We start from the raw sequence: 23,757 nt of genomic DNA on the forward strand, positions 1-23,757 counted from the left end.
TTGACTGAAATCTACCAATGGAGTAAGAGAAGTATCATGGTCTTAAGATATTCCTAAATTAACTTTCAAACTATTTTTTCTTTAGTTTATGTTTCTTTGATACAAAATGTATGATTTCTCTAAACATTTTTTTATTTCTACTTCTTAGATATCTCTCCATGGAAAATTATGTCATTCTTTGGGCATAGCATACAACTCACTAAGTGCATACAACTCACTAAGTATGGAATGAACAACACAGCACAAAGGGTTATACACTATGAATTCTTAATTTTGAATCATCAATCAGTTAAAGTATATGTATAAATTATTTTAACTTAGAAATACAAAACTTTCTTAAGTAAAATGTTCTTCAAATTGGTTTTGTGTGGGGTGGATTAGCCCATCCAGGAACGTTTTGCTTCATTATATTTTCCTGAAAACACTCAAATGGGTACAGACAGCACAGGTTATCCTCTGATTGCATTTACTAATTGAGTCATATTGGCTATCTTATCAGTGGAAATTACTCCATCATACTAGAAGTGTGTTTTAATCCAAGTTCTTTACTTTTCCTATGTCTACATAGAGGAGAAAGTAGAGAGATGGTATGTCAGGAGTAACCAGTCAAAGGCCATTTGAAACATCCATATACCACTTTAAAATGCATTTCAGAATGAGAAAGCAAAATTATATCCCTGTGACTAATGTTATAACTAATCCCTGTTAGTAATACTAGTGGAATACACAATGGAAGAGGGAAACTCAGAGCATGTCCAGAAAGTTGAAAGTAATGGGAAGGGTGACAATCTCACATTAATTCCCACTGAAAGGTCGGGATGACCATTTAATCATGTGAACTACATTTTGAAGTATCAGTACAATTTAAGATTTATTTTGCTTTTTGACACAAGGAATGGGAACAGAAAGTAGACGGCCTAGTGAGAATTTCAGAAGAGACAGAAAAAGGAGACAGTCTTTCAATGAGAGACTTAGGCACACTCAGGAAGCAATTTACTCTAAGCTATTTCTAAGTATTATAAATCTGGAGAAATCAGACTGTATTTAGTCTGATCGTAGAATACTGCTGGGTCGTGATGTGAATACAGTCATTTCTTTAGGCATCTCAGCAAAAGAGAAAAGAGACAAAAGCTCTCTTGCCATGTCTAGGTAGGTAACAGAGTGGAAAGAGGATATAATTTAAAATACAATACCTGTTTATCGACATACAACATACAATAGACATATTTAAAACTACATTGCAGCTCCTCCCTCTTTAGCATTTAAATTGATTCACCAGCTTACATCTACTCCCCACCTTCCCGTCAAACATGGATGGGAAAAGTCTGATTAGAATGAGTCTATTTTTCTCTTTTGGATCCCCTCACTGCCAAACATTATTAAAGTTTCACCATTAATTTCACTGCAAGACATCTGAATGAAAGGGAATGATGAACTTGGCTACAGGAACTCTCAGATTCACTCTCCTTTACAGTCTGATTCCTGCAGTGTGAATAGCAGCCTGATCTTATTGGCACTTTCAACTGCAATGTCAGGTTCATTTCAAAATTTAATACAACGTATTTGTCATCACCACACTTCCTTCGGTAAGGACACTGACGCCAAACTGCTATCAGTTGGTGGTCGGAGAAAGTTAGCTTGCTGAAAATGAAAATTCTCTCCTCTAAGCCTAAATAACTCATCTCGCATATTATTTGTCTTCTGTTTCTGCAAGAGTACACTATTGCTTTCCACTATTTGATCTTCTAGTAATCCATCTAGGTAACAATAAAGAAATAAAAGAATATTTACTCACTGCTTCCTTCTGGAAAGACAGTAATCTGTTTCATGGATTTCAAGAATAATTTCCCCGGCAGGAAAGAAGAAACGACAGATTAGAATCAATACCACTGCTGATTATGAGGAAGTGTAAGATATGCCTTTCACTGTTCTAGCCTACCTCCGTTATGTACTAACGTGATGAGACTGCCCACAGGCCCCTTTCTGCCTGGAACAGTGTTTCCCAAATTATGGTCCCTGGACCAGCATCGTCAGCATCCCTTGGGAACTTGTTAGAAATATCAGTTCTTGAGCCCCATCTCAGATGTACTGAGTCAGAAACTCTGGAGTGCGGGGTGGGTGGCAGACTTTTGTGCTTTTATAACCTCTCTGAGTGATTCTGATACATACCATCATTTTAGAACCACTGATCTAGAAGAGAGGAGATAAAGCCACATGTCCCCCGACACAAATAAGTCTGTTAACGTCCGAAAAAGTCTGATTGTCTCGTTGTTATTCAGAAACATTCCAATACCCTCTGGAATCACTACAAAATGAAAATATGAATAACCTATTCCTCCCCTGAGAGTCATAAAATGACTCGACTGTTGGAAAACAAGACTCAGGAGGATGGTATAAGTTACTAGCATTGCCTAACTGGGAAAGAAATAGGATTCAACAGTGTTTTTTTGTTTTGTTTTGTTATTTTATGTTTTCAAAGGGAGGAAAGAAGCAGTATATTGAAGCCCTTCAGATATTACCCAACAATTGATAAACAGTCAGAGGTTCTCAAAATATTGAATGAAATCTCATGAGAGGCTATATCATTTCTTCCTTGTAAGGTGAGTTTTAAATGTCATCATCACTATGGTATGATTTGAATTGAGCCCTGTATCTCCTACAATAGTGGATCCACTAAGTATCTTTCCAAGCATCCTTGTCTTAGTTTGAGATGTACCATAACCAAACTCTGTGATAAAGATTTATGGGCACGTATTTACTGTATTTATTGGGGAATAATGCCAGGGAACCAGTGCAAGAGTAGGGGAGGGACACAGGAAAGGGAAGGAGGCTGATAAAGTGTGTATAATTTAAAAAATCAGACCATCCGTAAGTGGTGTTTCATCTCACTGGGAACTCTATGACACAGCATAGAATATATGCCTCAAGGTTATTCCATCTGAGGGGCAAGGGAGTTGGTATTTATACATCAACTCTCAATCACTGCTTGAAGCTTGCTCCCTGGCATTGTTAACTCCCTGGCACTTCTAACTGCATATATGGGCAAAGAAGGCTCCAGTGACTGAAGAAATTCCTTAGGCAAAGAGACGCAGGCAGTGTCAGTTGAATTTCTGGCTGGCATGCACAGATATGGTAAATTGCCAATAGGATCTGGGCAGGACACAGTAGTACTTGCTAAGTCTGAGTACTCTAAAAAGCCATTTCTCTGAATTTACATTGCTAATATAAAATGCATGTCCATGTTCATTCTCCTCTCTTTTGAATTCCTCTGAACACCTGGCAGCATAGGGCAAAGATTCCCAAACCTTAGGCAAAGGTTAAGTGTTTTATTGTGCTTTTTTTTAAACTAAAAATAGAAACAAAAAATTAAGAGATTAAGAAGAAAATGATAGCCACTTTTTTAAAAATAAAATCCCGGGCTTCCCTGGTGGTGCAGTGGTTAGGAATCCGCCTGCCAATGCAGGGGACACGGGTTCGATCCCTGGTCCGGGGGGATCCCACATGCTGCGGAGCAACTAAGCCCATGCACTACAACTACTGAGCCTGCGCTCTGGAGCCCGCAAGCCACAACTACTGAGCCTAAGTGCCACAACTACTGAAGCCCACATGTCTAGAGCCCATGTTCCACAACGGGAGAGGCCACCGCAATGAGAAGCTTGTGCACTGCAACTAAGAGCAGCCCCCACTCGTTGCAAATAGAGAAACCCGTGTGCAGCAACAAACACCCAATGCAGCCAAAAAATAAATTAATTAATTAAAAAAAATCCCAATTACTATTATCGTTTCCAAAATGCACATCTTAATAAATGTATACTTATTTGAACGAAGCTGCCATTGTTCAAAACTTTTAGAAGACCCATATTTGAAATTTAATTTAGAGGCACTGTATTCTCTATCATGGCTCTCATTGTGTGGTGTCTCTTAAACAGGTTGATTTATTGCAGGAATATACTTGAATGGCAAATACATCAAATACCTGATGAATATCCCTTGTTCTTCCTAAAATACAAGAAAATAAATACTGTGCTGAAACAGTAGTTAGAAAGTCTTGTTAAAAAAAGAAAAATATATACAGAGAAGTAAAGCAGTACTCATTGACCAACATGAGATACAACATGATCAAAAGGTTTAAAAAATAATGAGTTGAAAACACAACAGGGGTTCTATTTATTGTTCTGGTGAATCACAAAATATTCCAATCAACAATTTCCCATATGAATGGAGTCTGACCTTATTCTCACAGGTCAGCCCAAGAACATTTCTTGAGATTTAAAGATAAAAATAAACAAAACAAAACTTCCAACTCCAATCACAGACTTAAAAACATGTTTAAACATTTTAATCCAACTCAGGTAAACGATTATTCTAGCATGCTTTCCACCAATTAAACTCATCCCAGAAAAGGCACTTACGGTAGTTAAGGATTGCAAACAAATGCCATTTTAGCTAAGATTAAAGATCACATTTTTGGATTGTTCAAGGTTAATGATACAAGGCAAGAACTCAAAAAAAAAGTGCCTCTAAAAGGAAAAGCCAAGTCCCCCTTAATGATGGAAAATCATTCCTCATGCTTTCTGTGCAAATATATATACCACTTAAGGAAAGTATTTGCATGGAGAAGGTCAGTGGAACTGTGAAAATAATAAACCTTGCATGCAAGGGAGTGGTGAAGAGGTACCAGAGAACTCTTAACTCCTTGTACCTGTCAGTGTGTGAACCTTGTTCTTCCTGATGTATTACACTCTTCTCCAGCAGGGGTATTAGCTTTCTACAAGTGCAGAATGTACACTGCATTATCTCTGAATAAAGATGCTTGATGAAATATACAGACACTTTTTAAAGACAGCTTATTTGGTAACTTATGGAGCAAAATATGTGGCGAGTACTCAGGGTCTGACCACACCAGTGGGCAGTCTGGTGTTTATCCAATGGCTCTGCGGTGTCTACCCACTTTGCATCCTGGAGACATGAACAATGATAAATAGTGGTCACCTGCCAGCCACTGGGAATGCTGTCCACTGCCCTGGCATTATGGGGATCTTCCCAACCTGCTCTGGGAAGATGTCACCTGATGCTAAACCTTCATCTATTGCCAGTGAAACCTAGCAACAATAAACCAGTTACATGTCAGAGAAACAAAGTTGAAAACAGTGAATTAACTTGAAAATCTAAGGGAAAAATATGTCAGCATGCAGTTTGGATCACACTCCATTTACTTTCAAATGCCCGCCTTTTTATTGAAGTATAATTGATTTAATATGTTGTGTTAGTTTCCAGTGTACAGCAAAGTGATTCAGTTACACATATATGTGTATGTATGTAACTGAATGTGCTATACAGTAGGACCTTGTTGTTTATCTATTTTACATATGGTAGTGTTATCTGTTAATTCCAAACTCCTAATTTATCCTTCCCTCCCTCCCCCCCCCTCCCCTTTCCCCTTTAGTAACCATAAATTTGTTTTCTCTGTCTGTGAGTCTATTTCTGTTTCATTAGTAAGTTCTTTTGTATCATTTTTTTTAGATTTCACATGTAAGTTATATCATATGATATTTGTCTTTCTTTGTTTGACTTCTTCACTTAGTATGACAATCTCTAGGACTGGAAGAATCAATACTGCTAAAATGACCATACCACCCAAGGCAATCTAAAGATTCAATGCAATCTCTATCAAATTACCAATGGCAGTTTTTGCAGAACTAGAACAAAAAATTTTTAAACTTCTGTAGAGCTGGAGAGGGTGTGGAGAAAAGGGAACCCTCTTGCACTGTTGGTGGGGATGTGAATTGATACAGCCACTATGGAGAACAGTATGGAGGTTCCTTAAATAACTAAAAATAGAACTACCATACAACCCAGCAATCCCACTGCTGGACATATACCCTGAGAAAACCATAATTCAAAAAGAGTCATGTACCACAATGTTCATTGCAGCTCTATTTACAATAGCCAGGACATGGAAGCAACCTAAGTGTCCATCAACAGATGAATGGATAAAGAAGATGTGGCACATATATACAATGGAATATTACTCAGCCATAAAAAGGAATGAAATTGAGTTATTTGTAGTGTGGTGGGTGGACTCAGAGTCTGTCATACAGAGTGAAGTAAGTCAGAAAGAGGAAAACAAATACCGTATGCTAACACATATATATGGAATAAAAAAAATGATTATGAAGAACCTAGGGGCAGGACAGGAATAAAGATGCAGATGTACAGAATTGACTTGAGGACACAAGGAGGGGGAAGGGTAAGCTGGGACAAAATGAGAGAGTGGCATGGACATATATACACTACCAAATGTAAAATAGCTAGCTAGTGGGAAGCAGCCGCATAGCACAGGGAGATCAGCTCGGTGCTTTATGACCACCTAGAGGGGTGGGGTAGGGAGGGTGGGAGGGAAGGAGATGCAAGAGGGAAGCGATAAGGGGATATATGTATATGTATAGCTGATTCACTTTGTTATAAAGCAGAAACTAACATACCATTGTAAAGCAATTATAATCCAATAAAGCTGTTTTAAAAAAATTTAAAAAGTGTTTTTCCTCAAAAAAAAAAAATTTCTATAGAAACTCAAATGCCCCCTTTGAAATGTAGAAAACCTACTTGTCAATGAGACAAGAAAAACCTATATGTACTCTATACTTAGTAGACTTCTTTTGACCCATATTAATGATTAGATGTGCAGAGGAGAGAAATCAAAGCTAATTCACCAATCAAAGTACTGGAAATCAGATTCCAAGCCAGAATACTCATTCATGTAATCTATAATACAATTTTCTTAATGAAAATAAATATTACTAACAGAATATTTGCTATAATCACAGGCTGGGTGAGAAATAGCAGCTTTAGTGAGACTGATTGAAAAGTATCACTAATAAATCAACTAGAGAATGGGTCAAAGTACTATATATCTACAGAGATAGCTGTAGAAATTCATAGATGACTACTTGAATTTTAAGTAGTCTGAAGTAGATCACATTCTTAAACTAACCCACAAGATTTACGTATATCAAAACTGCTATTTCCAGTTACTTCCTAGCTTCAATGTGGCATAGATTGTGTAATTTTTAAGTTCCCAAGCTAGTGGTATAAAGGAGCTTCTGAAGAAGAGAAACACGTCTTTCCAGTGGCAGGAGTTAATGCTCCACAAAACATTGTCAAGAGTCCTACAGAGGGCTTCCCTAGTGGTGCCGTGGTTGGGAGTCCGCCTGCTGATGCAGGGGACACGGGTTCGTGTCCCGGTCTGGGAAGATCCCACATGCCGCGGAGCGGCTGGGCCCGTGAGCCATGGCCGCTGAGCCTGCACGTCCAGAGCCTGTGCTCCGCAACGGGAGAGGCCACAACAGTGAGAGGCCCGCGTACCGCAAAAAAAAAAAAAAAAAAAAGAGTCCTACAGAATCTTGGGACTTCCCCGGTGGTCCAGTGGTAAAAGAATCCACCTTGCAATTCAGGGGACGCAGGCTTGATCTACGGTCAGGGAACCAAGATCCCACATGCCGTGGGGCAACTAAGCCCGCATGCCACAACTAAGCTCGCGCACCTCAACTAGAGAGCCCACATGCTGCAAACTACAGGGCCCATGCGCCTTGGAGCCCACATGCTACAACTAGAGAGAGAAAACCCGCACGCCACAACTAGAGAGAAGCCCATGAGCCACAGTGAAAGATCCCGCATGCTGCAACTAAGACCTGACGCAGCCAAAAAAATTAAGAAAATAAATAAATAATTTTTTTTTTTTAAAAAAGAGTCATACAGAATCTTGATCACGGCTATGCGAGAACCTCTTGGCTCCGCTATCTGAATGGGTTGTAGACATTTTGCAAGGACACTGAATGTTCCTTTTGGCATAAGGGATACCTGGAGTGAGTCAATATGGACAAGCCTTTAAATAAAGGACATAGCAAGTAACCTTGGAAATTATAGCAAGCCTCAAGTCCAATTAGATCTAACATGAGTTTGTTTGATTTTTTTAATCAAAAAACATTTATTTCTTTTGGTCTCATCCATTTACGGATGAATAAACTCTGAAATAAAAGGCCTATGAAACAATTAATAAACTCAGAGTGATGAAAAGGAAAGTATCAAAAGTTACAAGAAAAAATCACAGGAGATTCATTAAATAGATCTCAGTCCTTTTTTTCTCACCAAGCATTTAAATGTGTCAACAGTTCTGTCAATTCCTATCACTAAGGAAATGCTATGATGATATGTAGAGGGTCAAACGGGAGCATTTCTCTGGCAAACTTTGATCATCAATCATCCACAACCTCACTGAAGCTGAACTTCAAAAAGTGCAACCAGATCACATTTTCAATTTTTCACTGGACAAAAGACTGCTTCAGTCATCAGGAGGCCAGTATGTTCTCGTAACCACAGCTGTGGCTGTTATCCCACAAAACCCACAAAGATTTCATGAAACTGATCTGAACCAGTAGTAATTCCTACATATGCCATAAAAATGGAGAGGGTAGGTCAATGCTGAAAATTAGTTATTTCACATGAATAGCAATAAAACTGTAGAATTTCTATAAAATGGTAGAGTTGACAGCTCTGTAAAAAAGTGTTCTACGTTCAGTCACAATGTGTGCGTATGTTGGGGGGGGGTGTTATTTCCCCACCTTACACTAAGCGAATTCTCCAATACCAGCTGGTTATCCTACTATTCAACTCAATTCTGACACTATCTATCTGGAGGTAGCGTCCTATTCCACAGGTAAAGGGCTCAGTCCCATAAGGCCGCCCTCCGCTTAAGACACCCATCTCAAGCCCCGGTTACCTGTGCTTCTGACCAACTGGCTACAAATTGGGGGTTCCAATGACCTCCTCCAACTCAGGATGCCACTCACAAGTCCAAGTTGTTCCCTGTAGTTCTGACCAACTGGCTATAAATCAGAAGTTCCCATGACCCCCTTCCTGAGTTTCATTAATTGGCTAGAGAGGCTCACAGAACTCAGGAAATCCACTTTGCTTACTAGATATCCAGTTTATTATAATAGGATAAAACTTGGGAACAATCCAATGGAAGACATGCACAGGGCAAGGTATGGGAAAGGGCAAGGAGCCTCCCTGCGCTGCTCTTCCCAAATCTCCATGCATTCACCAACCCGGAAGCTCTCTGAACAATGTCCTTTGGGTTTTTATGGAGGCTTCATTACGTAGGCATGATTGATTAACTCACTAGCCATTAGTGGTTGATTCGGCCTCTCGTCCCTCCCCCTCCCCCGACATCAGGGGGTAGGGTTGAGAGTTCCAACTCTCTATTCACAGTTGGTTCCTGTGCAACCAGCCCCACCTTTAGGTACTTTCCAAAAGTCATCTCATTCATATAAACCCAGTTGTGGTAGAAAGGGGCTTGATGCGAATAACAAGACACCAATTTCACCTTCATGGAAGTCATTTCAGGAACGGAGGGCCGGAGACCAAACATTATATAACAAAACCTACTCCCACTGTTCTTACTCCTCAGGAAATTCCCGTGGTTTTAGAAACTGTGTGCCAGAACACGGACGAAATATATATTTCTAACTATAAATCAGAATCTCACACTCTGCAATACTGTAGAAGGGACAGTACACATTGTGAAAGAAGTTCCTGGCCCTGTGGCCATAGTATGACAGCCTTGTAAAGTCTCCAGTTCCTGCTATGGGATGACAAATCCTTACAGTCATTTGTCATTGGGTCTCAACCCAACAAATGATTATGTTTCCACAGCTGGAGGTTGGGAAGACGAACTAGTATGGTTATTCTAATCCTCATTATTATTTTCATTCATTTCATTTTTTAAAAGAATGCTCTTTGCACAAATCCCCCAGGACAGAGAACAGTGATAAATGTGCATTACAACTAAATAAGCTCATAGCTTATTTTGAATGGTTATGTGCCAGACACTTCACTAATCACTTTTATGTAAGTAATTTAATTCTCACAAGCTGAGGGTGAGAGGTAGGTTTTATTTTCCCCACTTTACAGCTGAAGGAAAGGATGCCTCCACAGTTAAATAATTTTCCTGATATTATCTAGCAGAAGAGTAGCAGACTGGAAATTCCAACCTGTCTGACACTAGAGCCCAGGTTTTAAACATCTATACTACTTTTCTTGAATTCAAAAAGTGATCTTATGGGCTGCTGGTAATAAATTTCACACATGTCAACGCAATTCAAAAATTATTCACTAATATTAGAAGCCACTGTGTTAACTATTATAGTCAAAAAGGACTGTAGCTAATATAATCTGGTGTGGCCCTACTTCATTAAACAACTACCTGGCTTCATGAGGTAATCAATTACATCACCTGATAAAATGTATATTTGTCTAAGTAAGGTAACGATTTAAAAAAATGAAGGAACAATGGATGGAGGGAGAGAGGGAGGGATAAAAAGAAGAGGGAAGAAGGAAAGAAAGAAGGAAGTGATGGGGGGTGGGGAAGGAGAGAGACGTGGTGGGGAGAGAGAGAAAGAAGGGGAGAGAGGAAGGAAGGGAACAGGAAATTCATTGCTGAATGTCAACCCTGTGTGGATGCTAATATCCATTCTGAATCCACTTGGAAATTTCCTTCTGTTCTATAGATTTCTTTACTCCATAAGTCAAAACATTTCACTCCACACGCCAAGAGCATTATAAATTATGACTTCTCATGGCAGAACTCATTAATAGACATACTCGATACTCTTCCGAAAGACCGAATTTTTTTAACTCTATTTAAATGTCACTTTTCTCATCTCCATGTGACTTACCTATTTTCTAAATCACCCTTCATTTCACACAACCAGAAGCTTGGTGATGAAGGAAAGACACCACTGTTAATAGTTTTGTAAATCTTGACAACTTATATTTTAAAATGGTTCTTTAGAAACGTAAGCATTATGTCTAGAACTGATTCTAATCTAATGTTATATAATTGAAAAGATACGGCTTAGTACATTTTTTTTTTCTTTTTAACTCGGAGGGAGCTGCAGCCCTGGAATCTTTACCAGGCAGTATTTGTTAATAATATATAAAAGCATATTACATATCAACATCAATAAAGGCAAATCAAACTTGTTTTGTACTGATAAGTTGAAGACTCTCCAGGAAATTTCTGTGTTCTGTTTGCCTTAATGAATTAAAAACTCCAGAGAACGCTCTGGGTTCACTGTATTACATTTAGATATAATCAGACAGTGTTCTTTTGTCATGGAGTACTTGGCCCTGTATTAAGTCAAAGAAGCAATAGGTCACTTGACTTAAACGTGAGTATTCAAGAATAGGAAAGACTGTGTTTCTCTCCCTGGGGAAGATGGCCTGAGAGTGGTGACGTGTTATTTGTCAGGTATTACTTAAAAATCCTCGTGTTCCTTTGAGCCATACCTTGCTCATTCTGGCAGACAGCCTTCAGGATGCGATGTCCGGGGCCACACTTGCCATGATCAGGGATACAGATCCCTTCAGATGTCAGCCACTGATAACACACCGGATCCTCACAAGGAACAGATTCCACCAAGTGAGGGCAGTGCCCTGCAGGCCCTGTGGACTCCATGAGGACGTGGCGCTGTCTCATTCTAAATCCTAAAATGAGAAAGAATAAAAGGTTCATGGGATTCCATCCTGATCCAGCAAAGGAAAAGAAGCAGCAGCTAGGAAACTGATGAAACTTTTATTTGTGTACCTACAGCTAACTCTAAAGCATGTATTATTTTTATGTGTTTTATTTTATGGGAAATGGGGAGATGAGAGGAGGAAAGGAAAGACAAAAGGGAAAAGAACTGGAACAGAAAATCTGTCTTCTAAGAGTTTACAACTTAGGAGTTAGAGCGGCCAGGCATAATCAAATGGAGTAATAAACAGCATATGTCCAATGGTATCAGTAAATCAGAACAAATAAATGAAGACTCACAGAAACAGCCTAAACGTAGATAAATCCCCATTTTCTTTTTGTTGTTGTTTTTGACATTCTTGTTACTCTGTATTAAGCTGAAATACATCTATGCTTTGACATATCCCAGGTCACTGTTTCAGGCCCTGAGATCTCCCTATATCACTCTCCTGAGATTTCCAGGTCAGCCTGCCCTGTGAAGATAGGACATCTTTGGGCTGCACTCCCCACCCTGGCTAGACATGGGTCCCTAGATAATTACTCAGCTTTTAAAAATGTACTGTGGGACTAGGCCCAAAGTTATACCATAATAAGGACGTGAATGGGTCTTACATGCTACAACCCTACAGTCACAAACTCAATATCACAGGAGTCAAGCAGGTACAAATTGAGGGATATGGGTCGACCACAAGACTGTAGGGAGTGGTGCGTTCTGTGGTGAAACGGAAGATGTGTGCTTGTTTTAAAGTGTTTGACTATTATTCAGTTTCCACTGACTGTTACCACAAGGAAATATGAACCCTATGTTGTCAAGTCTTCCAATTTTGACTAAGAAGCCAGAAATGCAAGTTATGTTTGTTTTTTATATGACATCTCTCTATTTTTAAATGATGGGAATTAATTTACATTTTAAAAAGCCACGTAAGCTTTAAAAAGCCACTGAGAACGAGATGCAACCCTTTTGTTTGTGAGTTTTCCATCTCTGGCCCTCAGGACATATCACTTCTAAAAACTAGGCCTACCTTCCACGGATCTCATATCTTACCGTCCATCCTTTATTTATTTTTTTAAAAGAAGATGTTGCGGGTAGGAGTTTATTAATTAATTAATTAATTTTTGCTGTGTTGCATCTTCGTTTCTGTGCGAGGGCTTTCTCTAGTTGTGGCAAGTGGGGGCCACTCTTCATTGCAGTGTGTGGGCCTCTCACTATGGCGGCCTCTCTTGTTGCAGAGCACAGGCTCCAGACACGCAGGCTCAGTAATGGTGGCTCACGGGCTTAGTCGCTCCGCAACATGTGGGATCCTCCCAGACCAGGGCCCGAACCCGTGTCCCCTGCATTAGCAGGCAGATTCTCAACCACTGCGCCACCAGGGAAGCCCCCGTCCATCCTTTAATTCTCCAAATTCAGTCAACGGATTTAATTCCTTTTTTTTTTTTTTAAACGAAACCAATCTTATTACATAATAGCATCTTAAGAAATGACCATTTATTCCTTGGGACAGGTAAAAATAAATAAATAAATAAGAGACTTTTAGGAAGATAGCATGAGAACGCTGAATTCACAGCAGAAGACTGTGGTACCCCACCACTCTTCTCACAAGAGGAGGGGAGAGAGATAAGTTTGGGAGCATGAGAGGTAACAAAGCCAGGTGTACCCCTCTCAGTTTGCCAGGGCCATGCCTATTTCCTCACAAATAGTAGTGAGACAAAAAGAATACAAGGCTCAAGGTGTAGTTGGCAAAAGATTGGCTCCTCTTAAGTAGCCAAGAAGGATGGAACAAATGGACACTTGGTTTTAGGCCACAAGATGGAGCCGAGCTCCCTTAGAATATTGCAGGGCTGGGCAAGTATTTTAGATACAAAGTTGTAAGGGCTTTATCGGTTTTTTTCTTTTTGGTTCAGGGTTAACCCATGAGCTCCTTTTAAAAGACAGACTCTTACCTTATGGATTGACCACCTGTGGGCAGGCATCATTTGGCCAGTCAGAGAACATATCCTCATGGCATTGAAAATATTAAGGTCAGAAGCAATTAAAACAATAGATGGCTTCTGCTGCGCTTCATACCTCCAAGTTTATGTCATTAATTAGCCAAAATAAAACCTGCAGGAAAATTCAGCTCCTTTCCCGGGCCACCTCGAGAAGAGCGGCGGGAAACACACAGAGCTCTAAACTACACTCGACGGCCATCAAACTACAATGACCTCTGAGGCCTCATTGCCACACAGCATGGATGATCCCTGAGCCCTCATTGCCACACAACTTGGATGACCTCTATTCTTACATGTAATGTCCATATGCTGCTTATTTATTGTCTTATGCTTGTGCTTGTTTAGTTTATATCTTTGAGCAAGACACGGCATGGGTCTCCATGATTTACAATGTTTGACAACCGGCCCAGAAACTTAGCAGTCTTTACGGAGGGACGCTGAGTGTCCTATTACTTAGAGCTTAACACCAGTGAGGGGCAGGTGCAGTTTTCCTCTATAAATCAAGTTGCATCTATCTCGCCATAAATCTGTAGATTACATCTCCTCAGTCAATAAATTCTTGCAGTCGCTCATTTGTGCTGCCCTTGTCCTGACTCTAACTAGGATCACATCAAAGCACAAGCTCAGCATAAACAAAAACCTTGGATTCTCTTGTTAGCACTTAACTTTAATCACACACTGGTGTTCATGGCTGCAGTAGACATCAGGCTTCCTCTGGGTACTTCTGTTCTGAGAGATACGCAACCGCCAAGTTCACAGTGGCTGGGCCCAGCCAACCACTTACCTTCATTCACTGAATTCTGTACCAATCAGATAGTACCATTCAGTAAACAGTAACTGCCATATGTAGATCGCTATAATACACTGTGGGAAGCCACAGGAGGAACAGAAAACATAAATCTATTCTCCACAGAGCACAGTCCAACAAGTCAAAAAGCACATATATTAACTAAGCATCCACCCTATACCAAGACTGTGATAGCCACTTTACTTCTATTACCCCAAATTAATAAACCCCCTAAACAATTTCATAAGTTACTATTCTCATTTCACATACGTGAAAACTAAGACTAGATGATAACTGATTACTTCTCCTAAGGCACATAACTGATTAAATGGATATGTATGAGGGATAAGTTAGGAGGTTGGTATTGACATATACACACTACTATATATAAAATAGATAACCAACAAGGACCTACTGTATAGAACAGGGAACTATACTCAATATTTTGTAATACCTATAAGGGAACAGAATCTGAAGAATATACACATATATATGCATATATGTACATATGTATACATATATGCATACATACATATATATAACTGCATATATACATATATACGTATAACTGTGCTGTACACCTGAAACAAAGTATTGTAAATCAACTATACTTCAATTACATAAATGGATATGTATGAAATTCAGCTGAGGTCTTCCTGAGTTGTTACCTCTTCACAAGAAAGAATTCAATTCAGCTCTTGTGTATGACGTGTTCTAGCCCCACTTAGAACAGTGAATCTGACAGGTACAATGGATCATTTCCTTAAAATAAAGCTGTGCAGATTACATATCAGAACTTTAGATACTGAGTAGCAAGAAGGAGTTCTAATAATCGCTTCCTGGCCACAGATTCAGTTCATCTTTAGTGAAACTATATTTGCACGGTTTTTCTCTGTGAACCCAAGGATTTAGTATATATTCTACTATTTTAGTGCATATGCTACTGAGGATAATTAAAAAAGAATGATTCGTGGGTTGGGAAAAGAAAAGGAAAGAAGTGCCAGTGGCAGAAGAGAGGTCAATGTTTTTTAACTGAAGCCATAGAAAACTTAAAGGAGGCTCAGGAGGGTCAATCCAGGTCTAAGGACCTACATCTTCACATGCTAGTGGCTCAAAAGTGTCCACGTGAGCTTCTACAAAGCCACCAATGCCAACACTTGTCTCTACACTAACTCTGTTGGGACAGGCTTGAAGAAGCATCCAGCAGGTTGACCAAGGATAACAGAAGCTTATTCTCTCTTAGAGCATTCCAGTTGCCCCTCACCTCGGCAGCCTTGGACGCTGGTTAACAACTCTGAGTCAAAGAACCTGAGCAGGGCTTCCCTGGTGGCGCAGTGGTTGAGAGTCCGCCTGCCGATGCAGGGGACACGGGTTCGTGCCCCGGTCTGGGAAGATCCCACATGCCGCGGAGCGGCTGGGCCCATGAGCCATGGCCTCTGAGCCTGTGCCTCTGGAGCCTGTGCTCCGCAGCGGGAGAGGCCACAACAGTGATGAGAGGTCCACGTACCACAAAAACACACACACACACACACACACATACAAAAAAACTGTCTTACATGTGATTTGTGACAAAGCAAAATTATTTCATAGACTTCTCATTAATGGTGGATCTTTCTAGCAGGCATGGATGAAAATGGAAATTTTCCCCATTCTTGTTATATAAGATCTAAAACATGTCAATATTTTCCTACTTTAGTGTGTCATCTAAATTGATTTCTTTCAGAGCTTAAAAGACTATGTTCATAGATAGTCATGGCTCCTCAGTTTCACGATGTCTTTTCCTATGAGGATTTTTAGACCTTTAGGTGCTATAATGGGGGTAGGGGTAAGGGATACTATACTGAGGGAGGGTAGGATTTCCTGAAGTCCTAACACACAAGCAGTTACCTATTGTAACGCCATATTGGGAAGCCTCCATCAAATTTCTCTTAAGAACAACTTCTGTAGGCAAGGTTGCCTTTCTAGAATATATCTGAAAAGGGACAAGGATGTCATATAAATATATGTCTATGTATCAAAAAGAATTTTTAGAAATGCACTATACCTATGGGTAGAGTTCGTCCATCAGCAAGTTTTGCAGGGTATTTCTCTTTCATATATCTCTAATTATAACCCTCTGGGAGAGTACCAAAGATAAAGCAATGAATGATAAAACCTGATCCAATTTAAATTCCTCTGAAAGGTGTCCTAGCTTCACTTGACAAGTACTGACCTGCCGAACACCCATCCCCTTGTCTGCCTGTCACAGACCTGACGGAAGGAGCAAAGGCTGTGTACAACGGCGGATTTCCTAATGTACTTTGAACGGCTGACGGCCACAAACCTCAGATGATTCCTGATGGAAGGGTGTCTGCCTAAAAATAACAGCCACATGGAAGATAATTTCTATAGTAACTAATTTCTTCTATTAGATAATAAAACATTTCATGCTTTCTTGTCCTCTTCTACTGTATTTTTTAAAATGTGAACAAAAGGGACCACACCAAAGCGATAACATGTGGCTGGGAAAAAGACGAGTGAGGAGAAAAAGTCATCACCTCCAACTTTACACATTTATCTCTTGCCATGGTGGTTTGCTTGTTTTTCCTCCTCAAATCCTCCACCATGCATACATAAGAGGAGTATAAAGTATCCCGGAAAATATGACTATCCTAGATTTCTGCTAGGAGGTTCACTGCATTTCTTTAGGGTAGGCAATTCAAATATGAAACTAAACAGTTCAGTTATATCCCAGAGTTGTGTGATGTTTAATGCATTAACCAGTGTACTCCAGCCTCCGTGGAATTCTCAACTGCATTTAGTTTGTGACAGTCAGAGACTCTGGCAGAACCCACGGTAGGACCATGCGACAGACCTAGATTGAGAGGATCCTGGAACTCATGCTCACGAGTCAATGGAAATAACAAGATGATTTAGCCTCACCCTAACATGCTTGGACTCCGTGTAGGTACAGAATCATTTCCCTGGAGGGAGGACTCTATTTTTTATTCTTCCCAAGAGGGATGACAGGCAGGTGGTCCTGGCAGGTTTTAGTAAGACCTTACAAATAAAAATTCTCTCTACTCTAGGGAGACATCTATAAAACTACAAACTCCCAGAATTGAATAACAATCACTGTAGCTTATACTCTCTCCCGTCTGTGATTACTTAGTTCCTAGGGCAGGTCACTTAGCCTCAGCAATTCTCACCAATCCCAACATGCCCCTAAACTCTGCAGGTGGCTGGCAAAACTACCACCTTCAGATAAAGAAGTTCTACTGTCTCTACCCTTTCCTTCAAGCCCCAAAGCCTAAGCCTTTCTTTGAAAAATTTATTGTTGAAGGCAAAAAACACACATCCCAGATACCTGGTGCTCTCCAGCTGTTCTTGGAATACCCTCCCCTTCTCATATAACTGCAATCTACTTTTGCTCTCTCTCCAAAGATGATGCACTGGAGCTAAGGTGAATCCCATGCCTCACGCCATATCTCCTACATCAGGCTCAGTGATTCGCTCTCATGGATAATGGTTCCCACTGGCCTCTGGGCAGAGGGCTTCTCTGCTAACCTCAGTGTTGGACTTGTGCCTTGATCCAAACTTCTTTAGACTTACGGAGGAAATCATTAAGGAAGCCAGTGTTAGAAGGAACAGTGGACTGAGAAGACAGGAACTCAAGTTCTTAGTGCTGGCCTGGCCATTATTAAATCACTGTGGGATTTAGGATAATTTCTTTACTTCTCCACACTTTAGTTTTGACATTTTAGGAAGTGTTGGATCCTTGCTGAAACTAAATGCTGATACAAAGTTGGGCAGTATATTAGTTTCCTTGGGTGACCACAAACTGAGTAATGTAAAACAACAAAAATCTGCCTCATAATTCTGGAGGCTAGAAGCCCCAGATCAAGGTGTCAGTAGAGCCATGCTCCCTCTGAATGCTCTAGGGAAGGACTGTTTTCATGCCTCTCTCCTAGCTTCTAGTAGTTATTGGCCTATAGAAGCCTCACTCTAATGTCTGCCTCTGTCTTCACATGGCCTTCTCCTTGTCTTCTGTGTCTTTGTATCTTCATAAGGCACTCTCCTCTGTGTGTAGCTCTGTGTGCAGATTTTCCTCTTTGTATAAGGATATCAGTCATTAGAATAGGGCCTAGCCCAATCCAATACGACCTCGTCTCAACCTGATTACATTCGCAATAACCCTATTTCCAAATAAGGGCATATTCACATGTCCAAGGGGTTGGTATTGAACATATCTTTTTGGAGGACACAATTTAACCCACAACAGGTGAAGTCTAATGAACGATGCACCAGGGTGCCTTTGTCAGAGCTGACTTATGCAAGAGGGGGAGAGAAGCCAATGATGAAGTAGTTTGGCATAAAAGCATCTTGGGAAAATGGGTTGAATGAAAGGGTCAGAATGTTGTGAGTTTCCCAGATGAGTTCCATGGACCTGTTCTGAGTTACGTGGAAGAGGAAGACAGAAATAAAAGTTGAAAGTGCGGTTTTTCACAAAGGGTTTTGTGAAAAGTTGGCTCAAGTAACCAAAACTGCAACACAGGATTGGGAAAAAGGAGCATTTTCTGAATTGTTACAGAGACTCTATGGGCCAGAACAAAGGGGGACAAAGCATTTAATAAACATCTATTACGTTTGACCCCTGCATTGCTTCTATCTTCTTGCAGGATCAGGACCTCGTATTTCCTTAAGGGAGTTGCTCCTGCCCCACTCTCAGCTTGTGAGGCTTGGATGGGGTTGTCCCTCCAGTGGTGGCCACATGCCTAGGACCTGGCTGGTTCAGCCCCACATCCCGCAATCAGAGCGTTTGGGTCAGAGAGGAACACATGACACAAAGCAGCCAGTGAGAGTCAATTCCAGGACTCTTCCTGAAATTACTAAGGAAGACACTTCTTGCTACTTTATTTACCATCGAAAATAAAAATTACCTTATATGTGTATGCGTGGTGAGAACTTTTAAGATTTAATCTCTTAGCAGCTTTTAAGTATAAATACAGTATTGTTAACCATGCTATACATTGGATGCTGTACATTAGGTCCTAAGAGCTTATTCATCTTGCAACTGGAAGTTTGTACACTTTGATCAACATCTCCCCATTTTTCCCACCACCTAGCCCCTGGCGACCACCATTCTACTCTCTATGACTATGAGTTTGGGTTTTTTAGAATCTACATAAAAGTGAGATTATACAGTATTTGTCTCTCTCTGTCTGACTTATTCCACTTTGTATAATGTCCTCAAGCTTCCTCAATATTGTCACAAATGGTAGGATTTCCTTCTATTTTTATGGCCAAAAAATATTCATATATATATATATATATATATATACTTTGTATATATATGATATAAATATATATATATGTGAGATATGTACATATATATGTGTGTATAACATTTTCTTTACCCATTAATCTGTCTTCGGGCATTTTATCTGGTTCCATATGTTGACTATTGTGAGTAATGTGTCAATGAACACAAGGGTACAGAGAGAGAAAAATATTAAAAGTCCTTACCACAAAAAAAAGGTAACTCTGTGAGGTGACGGATATGTTAACTAACCTCACTGCAGTAATCATATATATATATATATATGATTATATATCAAATCATCATATATATATATATCAAATCATCATGTTGTGTACCTTAAAATTACACAATGTTATATGTCAGTTATATCTCAATAAAGATGATAAAAATTAACCATAAAAATAAGATATCATCCTTTATAAGATGTTAAGTTGATTTTATTACAATGCTCTAGAGAAAAAAAAACCTCCACATAAAATGTGCTTATTGATTTTGTGACACAATTAGATCTAGAAAACAAAACGTGTGAAAAGAATGGATCTAAGAATCAAGGAAACAAAATTTTTATCTTTATTCTCTAATTTGTGATCTGCAGACCATGTTGATGTTAACTGACCTCTGAAAGTTTCTATGAAATTGAGAGATTTTTACAATCTGCCCCAGTAAAATCATAAATGGATTTTACAAATTGAGCTTAGATAATTAGGATGATTTAGGGCTGTCTAACTTTTTGTTTTGTTTTAAATCAAACATCAACTGCATAAAATAAGGTTCGAATGTAATATTGCCTCTTAAGCAATAAAAGACAATTATTTATATCACTGAAGGGATTTAGAACAACATCTAATACTTGAATTTTTGTTAACAAATTCTAAGAAATAGATGTTTCAAATCAGAGTGCCTCAAATAGTTACAGAATTTTGTTGTTGCCTTGTTATCCATCTGTCAAGGACACCAATAATCACTAAAAGGCATACGTTAGCCAAAACTAAATCTACCAACAAGAAGGATATACAATAAAAGTTTAGTGGTTGAAAAAAAGAAAAGAAAGAAAATTAATGCCTGGTCTTTGCTCCATGGAGAGGACCTGCCTTAAACTGAACCTAATAAAGGGAAAAGTAGAAGCAAGAGATGGAGAAATAGATTATAAATAGAAGGAGAAAAGAACAGAAGATTGTAGAAACAGAAGGTTATAAAGAGGAAGATAAAGAATGAAACTGTGCTCTGTTGACCTCTTGATACTTTGGGATGCCACCCTATGTCCCCTTCTATTTTCAGCTAGATGAGCTAATAAGTTCCCTTATTTTGGCTTATACCAGTTGGAATTGGGCTTCTGTCACTTATAACCAAAAGTGTCCCAATGAATATAGGGTCCACTTGGCCTGGTGTGGGTTCTCCAGCTTTGAAAGCAAAGGAAGGCAACACTCAATGCAGTAACTTTGTGCCAGCAGGGACAGCCGTGGCCACAGTGGCTGCGGGAGCCTAAGTCCCGCGTCAAATGATGTTCTAGACAGAGACCTTAAAACAGAGACACACACATCAAACATAAGAGGACTGGTGCTAATAACAGGTAAGTCACCCTGGGGAGCCTCACATACAACTACAAGAGACTTGCATAGTCCAGTTATACACGTGTGGACCACAAGACAACAAATCGTGAGTGTTAGAATTAATGGGAAATTATTTGTACCTATAAGCTAAAGAGGCTTGGGGGGGCATTCTGGTTACATGTCTAATACAGGAGTAGCATGAGCTTTCCAATAGACCCCCATATTCTATTGAGATTCAGATTTCTATTGTTTGACAAAAGACTTAAATTTAGTCTTTCTGTCCTAGATGCAATACACATACTCCTCTTCTACCTTAGAACAAAAGAGACAGAATAAAGAGAAAAGCCAAGGGACATGGGTGTGTGAACCTGGGCGTGCCCATGTGTGGCTGTGAGCCCTCTGGGGAGTGCTGAAATGTGAGTTTTCAAATGGAGGTAGAATTAAGCTGAGAGCATCAGTATCGTAGCATCAAGCACTTGGCCATGTGCTCTTCTTTTCCGTGGGAAAACTGGAAGGATTAGTGCTTAGCAAACACAACCTAACTTGTGGAATGTTCTTGGATCTCATTTCTCTAAGTAAAATGAATATTTCCTTTTAGCACTGCCATTAAGGAACACAGTATCAAGAAAAACTGAAGGATCAAAAAAAAACAAAAACAAAAAAAACTGAAGGATCAATAAAAGAGAAGTCAAGATGCCACTAAAAATGTACATTTGAAGATGCAGATGTGTATATAACAGCAAACCAAAGAAAACAGGACTGCACAGACCTATAAATTTTATTTAACATCTTTTCTGGAGTGTGTGTGTATATATATATATATATATTTTTTTTTTTTCACTACAGTGCCCATCAAGGGCTTCTTTTCTTTTCTTTTTTTTAAAAATGTTTTTTTTTGATTATTTAAATTTCTTTATTTTATCCATTGTATCTGTCTCTTGGCCACTGAAGAGTTTTGTGGGGTTTTTTTAAACATCTTTATTGGAGTATAATTGCTTTACAATGTTGTGTTAGTTTCTGTGGTATAACAAAGTGAATCAGCTATACATATACCTATATCCCCACATCTCCCTCCCACCATCCCTAATCCACCCCTCTAAGTGTAAACAAAGCACCAAGCTGATCTCCCTGTGCTATGTGGCTGCTTCCCACTAGCTATTTATTTTACATTTGGTAGTGTATATATGTCAATGCCACTCTCTCACTTCATCCCAGCTTACCCTTCCCCCTCCTCATGTCCTCAAGTCCATTCTCTACTTCTGCTTCTTTATTCCTGTCCTGAACCCCGTAGGTGCTTCAGAACCTTATATATATTTTTTAGATTCCATATATATGTGTTAGCATACGGTATTTGTTTTTCTCTTTCTGGCTTACTTCACTCTGTATGACAGACTCTAGGTCCATCCACCTCACTAAAAATAACTCAATTTGTTTCTTTTTATGGCTGAGTAATATTCCATTGTATATATGTGCCACATCTTCTTTATCCATTAATCTGTTGATGAAAACTTAGGTTGCTTCCATGTCTTGGCTATTGTAAATACAGCTGCAGTGAACATTGTGGTACATGACTCTTTTTGAATTATGGTTTCCTCAGGGTATATGCCCAGTAGTGGGATTGTTGGGTAGTATGGTAGTTGTATTTTTAGTTTTTTAAGGAACCTCCATACTGTCCTCCATAGTGGCTGTATCAATTTACATTCCCACCAAGAGTGCAAGAGGGTTCCCTTTTCTCCACACCCATTTATTGTTTGTAGATTTTTTGATGATGGCCATTCTGACTGGTGTGAGGTGATACCTCACTGTAGATCTGATTTGCATTTCTCTAATGATTAATGATGTTGAGCATCCTTTCATGTGTTTGTTGGCAATCTATTTATCTTCTTTGGAGAAATGTCTATTTAGGTCTTCTGCCAATTTTTGGATTGGGTTGTTTCTTATTTTGATATTGAGCTCCATGATCTGCTTGTATATTTTGGAGATTAATCCTTTGTCAGTTGCTTCGTTTGCAAATATTTTCTCCCATTCTGAGGGTTGTCCTTTCATCTTGTTTATGGTTTCCCTTGCTGTGCAAAAGCTTTTAAGTTTCATTAGGTCCCATTTGTTTATTTTTGCTTTTATTTCCATTTCACTAGGAGGTGGGTCAAAAAGGATCTTGCTGTAATTTATGTCATAGAGTGTTCTGCCTATGTTTTCCTCTAAGAGTTTTATAATGTCTGGCCCTACATTTAGTTCTTTAATGCATTTTGAGGGTTTTTTTTGTGTATGGTGTTAGGGAGTGTTCTAACTTTATTCTTTTACATGTAGCTGTCCAGTTTTCCCAGCACCACTTATTGAAGAGGCTTTTTCTCCCTTGTATATTCTTTCCTCCTTTATCAAGGGTAAGGTGACCTTATGTGTGTGGGTTTATCTCTGGGCTTTCTATCCTGTTCCATTGATCTATATTTCTGTTTTTGTGCCACTACCATACTGTCTTGATTACTATAGCTTGGTAGTATGGTCTGAAGTCAGGGAGCCTGATTCCTCCAGCTCCGTTTTTCTTTCTCAAGATTGC

General features: G+C 39.5%; 1 protein-coding gene across 1 annotated transcript in view; it reads right to left on the reverse strand.

Moving 5' to 3' along the window:
* Positions 1-23,757, reverse strand: part of THSD7B (thrombospondin type 1 domain containing 7B) — a 758,467-nt gene that overhangs the window by 466,602 nt on the left and 268,108 nt on the right. Inside the window, exon 6 of the mRNA XM_022569631.3 lies at positions 11,350-11,547. Coding sequence (XP_022425339.2) covers positions 11,350-11,547 — 198 coding nt within the window. The remainder of the gene's footprint in view (positions 1-11,349; positions 11,548-23,757) is intronic.

This window comes from Delphinapterus leucas, chromosome 8, assembly GCF_059928025.1.
Source record: "Delphinapterus leucas isolate spDelLeu-1000000601 "Yukka" chromosome 8, BTC_Dleu_Yukka2, whole genome shotgun sequence".
Classification (NCBI taxonomy): Eukaryota; Metazoa; Chordata; class Mammalia; order Artiodactyla; family Monodontidae; genus Delphinapterus; species Delphinapterus leucas.